At 42.4% G+C, this 16,242-nt stretch overlaps 1 protein-coding gene across 2 annotated transcripts in view; it reads right to left on the bottom strand.

Annotated features, from left to right (window-relative positions):
* The window catches only part of MYO3B (myosin IIIB), a 428,494-nt gene that overhangs the window by 386,918 nt on the left and 25,334 nt on the right, over positions 1–16,242 (bottom strand). Inside the window, exon 1 of one of the 2 annotated variants that reach the window (XM_087861314.1) lies at positions 293–395. The exons of the other annotated variant lie outside the window; for it this stretch is intronic. Coding sequence (XP_087717440.1) covers positions 293–321 — 29 coding nt within the window. The 5' untranslated portion in view covers positions 322–395. Of the gene's footprint in view, positions 1–292; positions 396–16,242 lie in introns of those variants that run through there. 2 annotated transcript variants of the gene reach the window in all.

Raw genomic sequence — 16,242 nt, 5'->3', positions numbered from 1 at the left:
GAAGCAGAGGAAAGCAGAGAAGGAAGAAACCAAAAGGACCGTGCTAAAAACAGGACTGGCAGGCAGGTTCACCACCAATTCTAAATCCGGGCCCTGTGCGGCCTGCTAAAGCTTTGTCTGTCCTTGGACATCCATGAAATTTCCCACTGCATTCCTCTAAGAAGCTGCCTCTTTTCACAAGCCAATTTAAGTCCCTCACAAGCTAGTTTGAATTCCTAACAACCCCAAAGGATCCCGGCCTGCACCCTTTTTGAATACCTTGCATTATTCCATCATGGAGGTGCTAGCTTACCTTGCTGAAAATGAAGCAATCTGAAGCATGTACCCTGTGAACTCCTGCAGTCAGTCAAGCCTAGCAAGAATGATTTAAATAGAAACTTGTCCAGCAACATTTTCTACCTGCAAGAAAATTTATGATGAAGATTTCCATCTCTGAGTATGTTATTCAGAATATCTTGTCGAAATGTTATAGTAAGCTCTGTATGAATTACAAATCATAGAAGAATGCTTTTAAACCTAGAGAATAGCTTTTAAAAAGAAATCAGAAAAGTGAACAGTGAAGTGAAGAGGAAGGGGAAACTTGTGCAAATATTAAATATAATAAACACCCAGAGACACATCAAAAAAAGAAAACGCCATATAAGAATGAACAAACTACAGCCTAATTCCAAACTAACATATAAGCAAGTGTGTGATACGATGGTCAAGGATGGTAAGAGACTAGACCCATTTTTTTTTTTAAAGATTTTATTTATTTATTTGACAGAGATAGAGACAGCCAGCGAGAGAGGGAACACAAGCAGGGGGAGTGGGAGAGGAAGAAGCAGGCTCATAGCGGAGGAGCCTGATGCGGGGCTCGATCCCATAACGCCGGGATCACACCCTGAGCCAAAGGCAGACGCTTAACCGCTGTGCCACCCAGGCGCCCCATAGACCCATTTTTAGGAACTAACTTCTTAACAAACAGAACCTACTTGCACAAGGCTACATAGAACACATTCAAGTATACAGCTTAAATGCCATCTCTTCTAGGTGGCCTTTCCTAATCTTCCCATTAGAGGCGACCTTCCCTTTTTGGTCTCACTGTATCACGTATCTTTTCTAGCAGTTACCACATTGCCTGACATTTACTGTTTACATGTTGGTCTTCTCTACCAGTGGGCTCCTAGAGAACAGGGACCATGTCTTCATAATTTTTTATGCCTCATAGGCAAATACCCACCGTATAATAAGTGCTCAATAAATGCTTATTGAATATAAGATTAAAACCAGAACTTTAAGAACCAATAAGATTTTCTTAATTAAAAAACAATGGCTATGGTTTCATAGAGGACTAAGAAAATGAGGAAAAACTAATGAAGAAAAATACTATGACACTCCAAATCCCACCATCCCAACTCATAATCACTCTTAACTATAAATATCACTGCAGATAAACACACACAACCATTGATTCATTCATGTCACAACCTTGCTTAAACAAGTAACCTGTGATGGCTTCCTATTGCTAAATTAATTACAGTCCAAATTCTTCAGTCAGATATTTAAGACCTCGGCAACATAAATGCAGCCTTCCTTTCCTGTCTTAAAACTCCTTTCATTTCCCTGTATCAAGCTTATGATGAATTTCAGCCAAACCCCTCATCATTTCCTAAATCATCCTTGGATGTCTGTACCTCTGTAATTTTGTCCAAATGATTTCTACCATCAGGAGTGTTCATTCCACCATATCCATTAATCACGAATCCTACCAGCCCTTCAAGAGCCAGCTCATGTTCCCTTATCCCTCCACAAATAGGCAGCTACTTTTCCTCTGAAACTCTATAGTGTCCATATATGATAAGCTGGCCTGTGGTGTCACTCTGTGAATAAACCTCAACTGCCAAATGAGGTCCCAAGCACCTTAAAGGCAGAGACTGTCTAAATCGCATGAGTCCCCTCTGCATTTACATCAGCGGTCACTCCACAAACAGTTGTGAAACACAGGAAGAGATTGAGTACAGTTAAACAGGGAGTGCTGAATCTTGGAGTCTCAAAGCAATGACTTCGGCTGACCCTTGAAGAAAGTATATGCCTTGGATTGGTGGAGTGAGGATTGTGCGAAAGACACTCAAGAAAGAAAAAAATAATGGAGTCATTTTGGGCATTTCAACAAGAAAGCCCAACACTGTGCAGGGCTGTTCCACACATTTCAGGATTGTGTGTCCCAGCTCATTATGTACCAGCCCCCTTCCATTGACAACCAAAGACATCCCCTGCCACTGCTTCCAGGTAATAAGGATTAACTGAAGGCACTACAGAGGGGTCACGGGCATCTGGAGAGGGAATGAATGAGTCCTGACAAGGTCTAGCTGGAGCAAAAGAAATACATCCATCGAAGAGGTGAGAAGACACCCAGCACCATCTATCTTTGAACCCCTCATGCTGCTATGGAGGAAATAAGTCAACTGACAACGACTCCCTTTCTTCTCTTTCCCAACAGCTTCACTCATGCAAATACTGAGTGAGAAACAGTAAAAAATCAGGTAAAGAACGTGGTCTCTAGTCCTGAGTTTGATCAAATCCTAGCTTTTACACTTACTAGCTCTATTGGCAAGGGAAGGATTGCTCAACCTTTCTGTGCCTCTGTCTCCTCAATCATAAAATGGAAATAATGAAAGTACTCACCCCTTAAAGTTGTGTGGTGGTCCCAGCAAACAGGAAGCACAAAATATATTATTTATTATTACCTCTTGGAAAAATCTGCTAACCAGAAAAGAGGAATATCACCACTAGATACTTTTTTCATAACCTGTAAAACCTCATCTCTCCTAGGGAACATTTACTGAGTAAATATTGGATGTGGGACACTATACCAGATGGCATACTTCCATGAGGCAGTAACTATTACTATTCCTATTTTACAGATAAGAAAACGGATGCACTGAAAGGTTAAGGCAGTTAAGCTGGGAGTCAGGATTTAAATCTTTTTGTTTATCCCACTCTGCCTCATTGATTTAATAAGTATTTAATGAGCATCTGCTACTTGTCTGGCATGTTTCCAGGTGCTGAAGATATAACAATGATCAAAATAGACCAAAACCATGCCTCCTTGGAGCTTATATTCTAGTTGGGAGAGAGACAGTCAATAAAATAAGTTTAATATATAGATGATAGGTAGTAACCAACTACTATGAAAAAATAAAGTAGGAAAGGTGACTAGAAAGGCAGAGTTGGTGGTAGGCAGGGTGGTAGTAGGACCAGGAAAGACTCACTGAGCAGCACACGTTTGAGAAATAACAGGAAAAAGATGGAAGAGTAAAAATCTGGGGGGAAACCATCCCGATAGAGTATATGGTAAGTACAAAGGCCCTGAGGCAGGAGTTTACTTAGCATATTGAAGGAATACCTAGAAGCCAGTTGTGGCTGCACTGGAATAAGCAAGGGAGAGAAGTAGATGGTGGGATGCAGAGAGATATGGGACAGGGGAGGAACAGATAAATCATGTAGGTCCTTACCAGCCCTTGTAAGTTAAAGACCTGGCTTTTATTTAGACTGAGATCAAAAGCCATTGGTGGGATCTGAGCAATAAGGGCATGATCTGACTTACGTTTTAACAGGTTACTTTGGTGGCTATGAAGACAGTAGACTGAAGGGAGTGTCACTTGAAGATCTCTTAAGAGCGGTCAAAGTTATTATTAGCAGGAAAAAAAGGAGCAATGCCTTCCTCAGTTCCAGCAAGTGTGATCACAATGGGTTATTTTTTTATTTTTCAGAGCAAAGTGCTTGGGAAGCCTCTTTCCACCCTATCTATGATGTCTTGTTGAATTCATCAGTTGTAGGGAACCCTCATTCAATTATACTACAACCAGGAGCCTTTCTAAAACAGGCTGTCAGGGTGCATCCACAGCAGCTGGCTAGAAATCCCTGCATTCTCACTCATTACTCCTCAGTGTTACCCTCATTGTAGAACATAAACTTGAGTGCAGAACTGGCTGTCCACTCTTCATACAAAGCTGGCCTGCTACGATTGGGACATTTAGAACGTGGTCAAGTGGTAGAAGCACAAAGTCCAAAGAGAGCTAGGCTTAGGCTTAGCCAGACGTTCCACAAAATGCATACTGAGTACCCACGCTGAGCAAGCCATTGAGACTTTAAAATGAATCAGACTCATCCCTGACCTAAGTAGACATATGGTTCATACAGTGAAAGGATACAGTTTAAATGCAAGCTGCTATACAGCAATAAGTATACACTACGGATTGCAGACTATACACTAACTACAGCTAACATAACGAGGCCGATAGTCCATCCAACCAGGAGGATCTGGGGATGGCATCTGACTTGGGCCTTAAAGGGAAGCTGGAGCTGTATACACACAGATGGGCAGGCTTGCTGGGCAGATGGAGCGAAAGAAGAGAATGGAAAACGGAGGACTTAGGACAGGGAGCCACGGTTGGGAGAGTTTGGGAGGACCCAGGGACACCCAAAAAATGCCCCAGCAACTTATTTAAAATGCATATTCTGGGCTCCCTCCCCAGCAATTTTGAGTCAATAGTGGGTGGAAGAATCTATATTTTTATCAAGGACCCTCAAGTAATTTTAAAGTTTCCCACTCAACTCCACACCCACTTTGAGAAACAATGGTAGAGATGAGTTAAAACCACCCTGTGTAATTTCCCCTATTATTCTCTCTCAGATAATCCTGTTTATTTCCTCTAGGCACTAATTGCTGCAGATAACTATTTTTGCATCTCTTTATTTATTTACAATTGATTTACTCCATAGAGTATGAGCAATGACTTTTCACCTTGGAGCATAAGATTTCACCACAGAAAAATAAAATTATTTTTCTAAGTAAAAACAAGGATTATACAGAATGTGTTCTACTTATTAATGCTGTTTCAGCTACTCATGGTTTTTGTAAAGTCCAATTGCTTCCACAAATGAGATATGTTTTTAAGCAAGTAAATGAGACCTTTTTAGTTATAGGTATCACCCCAAAATTTATATGTTGAAGCCCTAATCCCCAATATGATAGTGTTTCAAGGTGAGGCCTTTGGGAGATGATTAGGTCATGGGAGTGGACACTTAATGAATGGGATTCCTACCCTTATCAGAAGAGACAGGAGAGAGATGACTGCTCTCTCCCTGCCAGGTGAGGACAAAGCAAACCAGGAAGTGGGATCTCAAAGAACGCAACTGTTTGGTAACTTGATCTGGACTTCCCAGCCTCCACAAATACATTTCTGTTGTTTAAGCCACCCAGTCTACAATATTCTATTATGTAGCAGGCCAAACTGATTAAGACCATCAACAAGCTATACGATGGATCAAAAGGGAAAACTACAGGGTTTGATCATCGAAGGCTATATATGGATGGGAAGAAAATCTTTCGAATTTACAAGATTTCTTTTTCTAACAAGTTCCAAAGTATTTGACCTGTATGTAAGTCATTAATTAGCACTCCTTGTGAACAATCAATAAGTCCTGTCCGCTGTGCTCTAAAAATAAATTCCTGAATCAGGGTATCTGCCACAACCACCACCACTGTCCCACTACCTGGGCTACTGCAAGCCACCACAGAGCCTTTTGAGCAAATGAGAAAAAGAACCCCTCACCACCGCAGCCAAGCACCTCCACCAGGGCACTAAGTGCAGCCCTGCCACCTCCTCCAGGCAGCCAGGCCACTCTCGTCCCCCCTCGCCCACAGCCTCGAGCTCTCTTCTCGTCCCTGGTTTCAGTTCTCACCTCCTGCACCCCTCCCCCGCGGTCTGTTTTCCAACAGTCACGCGTGAGATCTTTTTCAAAGTTGTATAAAATGCCACCGCAACTAGAACCGGATCCAGCCATCTTCCACCCGGGGCCTGAGAGGCCCCCTCTCCCTTTCCGGCCGCACCTTCTACGGGTCGCTCGCCGCCACCGCCCGCCATCTTGCTGTCCGCGCAGCGCTCTGCGTTCTTTCCCACCCCAGGGCCGTTCCGTTACCCTTGCTGTTCTCCAGTGGGAAACATTCCCCTGCCACTTCCCACCCAGCGGTTTGGCAACCTTCTCCCAGCCATTCATGGCTCCACGTGTTTACCTCGGCCTCTGAGGAAACTTCTGGAACCACCGTGCTTCACTGTGGACCCTGAGGTGGGTGGGTGGGAGTGTGCGGGACGGGCTGGGGTCCCACGAGGCATCCCCCAGCAGCCGCACGTAGGCTGCGGTTGGGAGAGGAGTGAGGAGGAGCGCTGAGGGAGGCGAGCTCTGTGAGGGGCTCTTCCTGCAGCGTCCCAAGCAGAGCAGAGAAAGTGAGAAGTTGGTTTGTGTGCTGCTTCTCGGCTGTTGAATCTCATGTTGGACTTCCAGTTGGGCAGGTGGCCCTAATTGGGCGAGGGAGCAGGGAAAGGCACTAGAGGAGCGCTCCCACCGCGACGAGGGAGGCCAGGAGGCCAGGAGGTAGCTGCAATGCTAGCCCAGTTTCCCTTCTCCCCACTGCGCGTGCTCGAGAAGGGAACCAGGCTCCGCTACTGCGCAAGGAGCTAGTAACCACGCAGCGCTAGGCTAATTCCAGAGCAGGAGAAGCAAGGGATTTCTCTCTCGGCTGCTGGGTAATGCGCTGAACAGGAAAGCAGGACACCTGGTCTGCAGCGGCAGGGTATATTTCCGGGATCCCGGCAAATATCTTGTCTCTTCATCTCTTTGTGCCTCCGTTTCCTCTTCTGAAGAATGAGGTGGTTGAATGAATCACTGTTTCTCAAAGTTGCTTCAGGCACCACTCACCGTACTCGCTCAAACCCAGGCCTGCTGACACTGGATCTTGAGGCAGGGCAGGAATTGGCATTTGATAGAGATCATTAGAGAATCACCCAGGATGCCCTAAGTTCTCTTCTCTAATGTTCCATGAATTTTAAACCTTAAACCTATACAAATATTGGGGGTGGGGGAAAAGTCGTGGCATAATTGAATTTATGTAATATCATTCAAAGTGTCATGTTACCAAATCACAAATCAGTCATGATGTTGCACTCACTTAGAAACAATACATAACCACAGCTATGACAAATGATTAACTAAATAATCAGATTTTTCACTTCCTCACCAAAGCATGGGGAAATTTCTCTTAGCTTTAGCTGCCTTAAACCTCTCCGAATGAAATGCATTAAAAATAACTGCAAATTACTGATGACTAATGCCCTTCAATTTGGCCCCAAGCTGAGAAATTCTGTGCAGAATAAAGTGGTTTATAATCCCACACGTCCGTTCTATTATAAACTGCAGGTGGCAAATCAAGTGGCTATGAACTACGCTGTGTGTGTGTGTGTGTGTGTGTGTGTGTGTGTGTGTGTGTGTGCGTGTGTGAAAAATCAATACTCAAGGAGGGTATTTCTTCACTCCTTTAATGGGAATTTAACAGCCCGGACAAAAGGCAGATAGATGCTAGCACTGAGGCCCCAGGAATCTGGGCGGTGCCTCACAAAGGCCTGAGGCTAGAGCGGTCGTCACCAGCCTCTATTGCATACCGGCCAAGGCCAGCTGCACCTGCCCTTTGCAGAAAAGCAATCTAAAGCAAGCACAGAAGAAAGCTGGAAGGAAAATAATTGCAACTCACACCGATGACCTATTTTCTGAATCCGGCTTATCGGAGATTGGATTCTCACTCCAAAAAGCAGCAGAACACTTCATGCCCAGAAAGTGGTGTCTTTGAGGAGTGCATGGACCGGAATATATGACAGACACATTGTCACCAGAGGACTTTTTTCTGACCCAGGTTCCAAGTGGCGGTAGCCTCAGACAGCTATTGTGGGAGGGGCTGATAAATCTACCAAATCCTTGGTGGCTTTGCTTCAGTGTTAGCCAAGATTTACATGATGCTGATTGGTTGTGAACCTGATCTGCTTAGTGTCTCCACGCAGCAGAAGCAGCAGAATCAAAACCGTCTTCGCAGGCCCCACGTGCACATCACGTAATATCTCCAACTTTAGATTCCCCCCACTTGAGGTTGCCATGCCCCTTCTTTCCAGACTTGGCCCAAGCAAACTAATCTTTTTCTAAGTCAAGGGCTAAGCAAAGCCCGTAGGCAGGTTCACCTTTGTGAGCAGCAGACGCCTATGAGTTTCAGATCTGGATTCCCAAGGAAGGAAAAGTGACTCTCAACAGCATTCAGTAGCATGCCCTGGGCTGTGCGCAGAGCCGCAGGCTAACAGGACAGAGGAGGAGCTAGGAACAGGAAGACAGGGCCGGCCTGCCTGCCTGCAGCAAACTTCTTTTTCGGGTCAGCCAAGGGGTCATGGAAGCCCATGTGAAATAACTTTGGATTAGCTGCATCCATGATTTCTGAGGCAGAGTCCATTCAAGCCAGGACTGAGACTCCAGTGGGAATACTTCCTGGAGTAGATAAACTTAGGTATGGTTTTGTAGGAAGAAGTACAAAGGATGAGTGTACACAGGTGGGAAGAGTACTCAGAGAACGCAGTTATTAGAGCGTGGTTTAGAGATTGAAGCTCTACCTCTGCTGGTCAGTTCAACCTTGGTGTTTCCATTTACTGTCATTAAGAATCTTAAGAATAAGGATAATGTGTTCTGTGTTCTCATATCCCTCAAGGTGCACATAATAGATGCTTGCATTTTGGCTTATACAATTATAGCATCATATAGCTGGACTGAACTTATTGGTCGTCCCATTTGTTTGCCAGATGAATAAATGCATGGATGAACAGGGTATGAAAAAGACCTGGTTCCAGGAGAAGGGCCAGAGGCATAACCAAGAGACGAAGCTGAATTTGTATACAGGAATTGGTTGATGGGGGAACTTCCAGGCAGCCTGGAGGGTGAAAATTTGATGCCAGCATTTTTTCTCAGGAAAGAGCAGAACAAGAAGGCCAGCAGGACATAGTTTCAAGGGTCATTGACAGCCTCCTCGGGAGGGCTAGCTCAGCCATCTTTACCGGGGATTTTTCCCTGGCCCTTCCGGATTAGAGGGTCCCAGTAATTTATCCTGCCTTCCTTCCCCACCTCCCCACCTCCTACCTCAACCTCTAACAATACTTATTAGTTCAAAGTGAACCATCTGAAGGAAGGGATATGCCCCTGCAAATGGCTGAGAACTTGATCTGCTCCAGATAAGTGTTTCTAAGAAACGAGTTATAATGCATTCCCAGTGCGAGTGCAGCAGCGGCAGCCAGACAGCCATTTGCATAATTTCTCTTCTGTAACAGGCCTCAAAAATAACAACAGGCAAACCGGATCAACTCTATTAATTTTAAATTTGCTTGAGCTGCTCTTTTTAATGGAAGTAAATACTAAAGCACCATGAAGATTTTAAATCCACAAATTACATAGTGTAACATTTGTTCTCTCCAAGGAGACATTTTGCAGAATGGACACTCAGTTTGTGTTACCATAGAATCACCAACTGATTCTGGAAAATCCAATTGCTCTGGAATAAGGTTGGAAGGTAGCTTGTTTAGAAAGTTCATCTACGAGTGACAGAAAAAAAAATGGTATCAAAAATAATAATATATAATAATGGTATCAAGATAATAATAGTATCAATAATAATATGGTATCAAAAATAAGATATACACATATCAAATCAGCAATGACTCAAGAAGCCCGAAGCAAAAGAATGTCATAGATGACTTCCACAGTTGCTCACATCACTAAACGGTCAGCGATACACAGATGGACCGGGACAATGTCTATCAGGTCACATACCCCCAGGCCTAACATAAGGCCTGGTATGTGACCATATAATGTTGAAAGAAATGACTGACTGGATGAAGGATGGAAGAATGAATGTGATTTATTTACATAACAAAGGCAAATCATATACTTAAAAAATGTATACATAAGATTTATTTTTCCAAAAACCTAGAAATATCAAGAATGTCATCATGTCCATTCATATGTGCCCATGTGTAGACACAAGTGTGCACACACCACAAGCAAAAACACCTTCAGAAGATAAGTATGTCAAAAAGAAAGACTTTAATTTTTAAAGTCTTTACACAGCAGAAATATTTCAAAACTAGCTAAGCATATTATAACATTTGAACACGAATTACTGCAGATTAACCTTTAGTCTCCTTCATCTATTTATGGAGCGCCAGGCACTATACTTGGTGGTTAAAGAATTGCAAAGCAAGGGGAAAAAAGCTACCTTTTGGGTTTCTTTCCCCGGATAATTTTTGCAAAGAACATTCTATTAAGTTTTACTCTAAACAGATGCATTTTTGGCAGGACCAAATAATCCATTTTCTGCTCTATTTTAATATCCGTATTTTCATTTCATGGGTTTTATCCCTCAATTCCAAATGACATTCTAAGTCAAATTAGAACTTAACCAAAGTCATCAGCTGGTACTTCTTTTAAAAAGTGGATCTCGGTGGTAAAAGGAGATAGGATCTCTGGATATTAAGTCTGTCCTGAGTGGAGCAGGCACTGAAAAATGTCAAATAATGTGTTCAACTTGAGATTTTAAAAATTGGGGGGATTGGAGTTCACCTATTTTGTAATACACAAACACATACACACATAGCTCACCTGTGTCTGAAAAAAAAAAACATGAAAGAATGGCTGAAGGAAAAGAGACAAAGACTGAGGAGAGTGTTTTTTTTAATAATAATTTTTTATTATGTTATGTTAGTCACCATACAGTATATCCTTAGTTTTTGATGTAGTGTTCCACGATTCATTGTTTGCGTATAACACCCAGTGCTCCATGCAATACGTGCCCTCCTTAATACCCATCACAGGCCTAGCCCAATCCCCCACCCCTCTCCCCTCTGAAGCCCTCAGTTTGTTTCCCAGAGTCCACAGTCTCTCATGGTTCATTCCCCCTTCTGTTTACCCCCCCCTTCATTCTTCCCTTCCTTCTCCTACCGATCTTTCTATTTTTTATGTTCCATAAATGAGTGAAACCATATAATTATCTTTCTCTGCTTGACTTATTTCACTTAGCATAATCTCCTCCAGTCCCATCCATGTTGCTGCAAATGTTGGGTAATCGTTCTTTCTGATGGCTGAGTAATATTCCATTGTATATATGGACCACATCTTCTTTATCCAGTCATCTGTTGAAGGGCATCTCGGCTCCTTCCACAGTTTAGCTATTGTGGACAATGCTACTATGAACATTGGGGCGCATATGGCCCTTCTCTTCACTATGTCTGTATCTTTGGGGTAAATACCCAGTAGTGCAATTGCTGGATCATAGGGTAGCTCAATTTTTTAACTTTTTAAGGGACCTCCACACTGTTTTCCAAAGTTGCTGTACCAACTTGCATTCCCACCATGAGGAGAGTGGTTTTGATGTAGGTCCTCTACCTACCTAGGTGAGGGTTTTTCTGGGCGGGTCGTTCCTACACTTTTAAACCTCTGTCTATGTAAAGCACCATCTTCCTTCATCACAAACTAATATGAGATTGCCCCAATCATATTGTGGGTAATGCCATGTTGAAATCCTTCGGTGTTAGTATTTTTAAATTAATCCTCCTAAAACACCCTCTCATCAAAGCACAGTCAGATTCATTCCATCACCGTTTGATGGTGCCACGGTGTGACAGGTCCTGGTGACATAAAGCAGATTCCTTGTGCTCATGAGTGTTACAGAAGAAACAGACAGGACCTTAGTTTGTGTTGCTATAGAATTACTATAATTACTATAGAATCACCAACTGATTCTGGAATGTCCAATGGCTCTGGAATAGTGGAGCAGGCCTAGACAAACAGAGCTAATTCTTCCCGTGAAGTGGTGGGTTCTCCAACTTGGTTACACACTGGAATCACCTGGGAGACTTCAAAATACTGATTCCTGGGTCCCACCACTAGAGATTCTGATTTAATTGTTCTGGAGTGTACCTCTGAGCACCAGCAGTCTTAAAAGCTTCCCAGATGAGTCTAATGTGCAGAAACATTTGGGAATCATAGCTACAGGGCAGTGGTTCTCAAACATTAAAGTGCATCAGAATTCCCTGCAAGAGCTGTAAAACACAGGTTTCTGGGCGCCAAACCCAGAGTCTCAGGCATTTGTTGTAGGGAAGAGCCCCAGAATGTGCATTTCTAACAAGTGCCAGGTGAGGTACATTCTTGTATACAAAGCTGATGATTTCAGGTTAAAGTCCTGGATGTAGAATTGTTGGGTCAAAGGATTTGAATATTTTCAAGGTTTATGCATAATTTTTTGGGAAAACATAATAGCATAGACTAGAGAATAATCAAAATAAATAGAAATACTTAAATATATCAAGAATATTTCTTGCACTAAATGACGTTTTTGCAATCACTGGTTCCTCTTCTAAGTAAAAGACAGCCATAGATGTTTCTCTTTCTTACTCAGATTTCAAAACAGGCCGGGGAACATGAAAGCAGACAGCTCAAAGGGAAACTCTCACAATGCTTTGTCCTCTGAAGTCTTAACTACCTGCTGACGTCCTCTCAGGAAGACCAACGCATTAGCCTTCTTAATTCTCCTAAGTATCACTGGCACTCTCTAACTGCCTATCCAATCTCTTCAAGGGGAAGCCTTCAGTTTCTTCTTCTTTCCAAGTCAGAGTAGAAAGGCTAAGGACAATGATACACATATCTGCATACCCATAGCCCCACACCTGCTCTTTTTTTCAACTGGGAAAGTGTTCCTTGGCAACCATCTAAATCGCTGCCCCAACTCCTCCTGCTCACTAGGTCCCTGATATTAGCAAATAACAAGACTCTTTTTCAGGATTCGGACTGTTTGTATTTTACCACTTTTTTCCCCCAGACTCTCTCTCCATGCGGGCAGAAATGGCGGCTGTCTTCTTTACCATCAACTGCTGTTCTCCCAATGCCTGGCAACAGTTCTCAAACATGTTTGCTAAATGAATAGATGAGATTAAGCAACCTCCCTTTTGTATGCAAGGCTTGTAAAATTCATAAGCACTTTGAATATTTAAAAACAAACTTGACAAGACAAAAACAGTTTGCAAACAGCCATATGGTGGTTTCCTCACAAGAGTTGTTAAGAATGAAAATCTCCTAGTTCCTCTGATTTGATCCAAACTGAATTAGCAATGCACCCGTTAGAAGTAATTCATAAGAACTGAATATACAGAGTAGTGTTATTTCCCCAACTACATTATAAAGTGGGGATGATCTTACTGTGGTTGCTGGTGTGGTTGCTGGTATGGTTGGGGAGGTTGTACACTGCCCAAAGTCAGCCAGCTGAGGAGATGAGAGGGTGCTGAAACACATGTGTTCTGGCATGGGGCTTCACATCCAGAGAAAAGGAAAACTTTTTCTAATGGTCACAAAGGCACAGTTGCTCACCAAGCTGTACAGCATTTCATAATTCACACAAAACACACTGGATGGGTCCTTTGTATCTTATTCATATTCCTCAACCTCAGGTAGCAAAGTCCTTAAATATGGAGGTGCCCCATCAATATACATCAACTAGATTGAGTATGTGTTAATTGATAATAAATTGATACTCTTATTGAAACTGCTTTGGGATGGGGATGGTGGTGGGAAATCCCAGCTAAACTATGGTTTACTCTTTGGGGATCAAACACAATTTTAGCAGTTGAAAAGGATTCAGAAAACATGTCCTCCTCATGTAATAGGGAAAAAAGAGGCTTAGAGAGGTCACCTACATTACTGGACTTTTAGAATAGCATTCTTTTTTTTTTTTTTTTTAAGATTTTTTATTTATTTATTTGACAGAGATAGAGACAGCCAGCCAGAGAGGGAACACGAGCAGGGGGACTGGGAGAGGAAGAAGCAGGCTCATAGCTGAGGAGCCTGATGTGGGGCTCGATCCCATAACGCCGGGATCACGTCCTGAGCCGAAGGCAGACGCTTAACCGCTGTGCCACCCAGGCGCCCCTAGGATAGCATTCTTAAGCCAAAGTCAGATGTAAATTAAATTCTCTGCTAATCTAAGCCCTAAACAGCACCTTATAACCATCAGGACAAACCGTTTGGTTCCCTGGTAAGCAAGTGTAATGATAAGTGAGCAGCTCTACAATTTGACTGGGACTTTGAATTCCAACTGAGTCGTTATATTGCATGAATGATTTTTCATATCACTTAACATCAAGATATTCTCCTTTCAAAATGAACTCTGATAGCAGAAAAATAAATCAAACTTTTATAAGATCTAATAGATGTCAGAGTGTTCTTTCGGTGGCAGGAGTTTTAATTCTTTTTTTGAAAAAAAGATTAATCACCAAAGCAACTTAGTATAAAATTGAAATTCCTCATTTATATTATATTAAATTTATATTACCTGCCACTTCTATCAACCCTAAAGGGGTAATTTTCTATATTGAATTATTTATATTCTCTTGTAATCAGATACCTGATAAACTTTTAAACATTTATACATCCACCTAATTCAAAGATGGTAAGTGAATTAATCCTGCAAATGAAAATCTGCCTGTCAGAACTCGGCACTACCGAATTTGTGTGTCTGTTTATCTCTATCCACTTACCTATATTCCTACACATATATCTGTATGATTATTGCTGCATGGCAAGCACCTGATCATTGCTAAATGAATGATGAATGAGTGTAATAAATATTGTAAATTAAGATAGCAAGAGATAATGTCCATGACGGTAGAGAAAGTAATAGATTAGCAAATTATTTCGGTACTCTATGAATCTTAATGCAACCTACCTTGTTTGTTATTGCCATTTCTTTAGAGAAGGCTTGACCTTGTTGGTTTCTCCTATCATACTAAGATTCTTATAATGCAAGCATATTTTAACCTTTTATCAGCCATAAGGATTCCTAATCCAGATACAGGCTACTAAAAGAAAAAAAATTAATTTTCTCCCTTAAAGTGTCAAGATAATTTTTGTATTGCATAAGTACTCTGCCCTTCTGTATTAGTTTCCTACCACTACTGCAAATCAACACAAACCAAAATTATGACCTTATACTTGTGGAGGTCAGATGTCTGAAATAGGTATTGCTGGGCTCAATTCAAGGTGTCAGCAGAGCTGTGCTCCTTCCGGAGGCTCTACTAGAGAATCTGTTTCCCTGCCTTGTCCAGAGTCTAGGGGCCACCTGCATTCCTTGGCTTACGGCCCCTCCTCCACCTGCAAAGCCAGCAGCCTAGCATCTTCAAATCTCTCTGACTTTAACCCCCACTGTCCAGCCTCCCTCTTTCCTTACACGGACCTTTGTGATTACATCAGGACCACCCCGATCATCCAGGCTAATCTTCCCATCTCAAGATCCTTAATTTAATCAACCTACAGAGTCTCTTTTGCCATGTGAGTCAGCATTCACAGGTTCCACGGATTAGGATACAGACATCTCCCAAGGCCATTACTCTGTCTACCTCCCCTTCTAAAACTGTGGTTGGCATTTAGCAACAAGCAGCATGGTGGCGGGGGAAGCGCACAGAAGTAGCAGATGGAACACTTTCTGGGAGTGAAGGAGAGCAGTGTTTGAATCCTGGCTTTGGCCACTTACCAGCTGTAAGACCTTGGCTGTTTAGTATACGTGGTGTTTAGTATACAGCACACTAAACCCTCAGAGCCTCAGTTTTTTTCGTTTGTAAAATGGGGCCACAGTACCTACTTCATTTTATTATTGCAAGGATTAAAGAGAAAGCAAGCATAATGCATCTGGCCCCCCACTCACAGTAGGTGTTGGATAAACAGGAGTCGATTCCTCTCACCCACGCGTTAAAAGGGCACAGCAGCATTAAACCAACTGCATGCCGATTTTTATTGTACCGACATGAGGTTAATTATTATTAAATTCAGTACAGAGTGGTTTCCTCTGGCCCAGAAAGTTAAGGCTGGACATTCAGTTATGGGTTTTGTTAGCCAACACTGTTAGACATTAGCAGGGCTGCCTGAAACTCTGCTCTACTCAGGAGCTTAAGTGACAACCGGATTTAAAACACCGGAAAGGATTTCTCTTTATCTCTCATGCTCAGTTACTTCCTCGGTGAGATATTTATAGCCAGAAGTTACTAAGATCACGCTTAAAATCAGCAGGAAAAGATTAAATAGAGTGGAATTCATATTAAAGGGCAATTAAACAACGCTAAATCTTACCTCTTAATAACTTTCATTATACTTTTTTTTATTTGGAAGTTAGATAAGAATAACCTATGTGGAGTTGACAAGACTGACTAAAGAAAACAATGCAGTAAATTATTTGAATGTCATAAATTGCGTTGTCATGGATTTGGCATTAGATTTGGAGTCAGATGATTATGATTATCAGGAGTCCCAAGTCCAAGTCCTACCTATTCCACTCTGCTGCTATGTGCCCTCAGG

This window comes from Ursus americanus, chromosome 1 (assembly GCF_024610735.1).
Source record: "Ursus americanus isolate L20-20 chromosome 1, mUrsAme1.1.p, whole genome shotgun sequence".
Lineage (NCBI taxonomy): Eukaryota > Metazoa > Chordata > Mammalia > Carnivora > Ursidae > Ursus > Ursus americanus.
The sequence above is the reverse complement of the archived record's forward strand: the minus strand, read 5'-3'. Positions and strand labels throughout refer to the sequence as shown.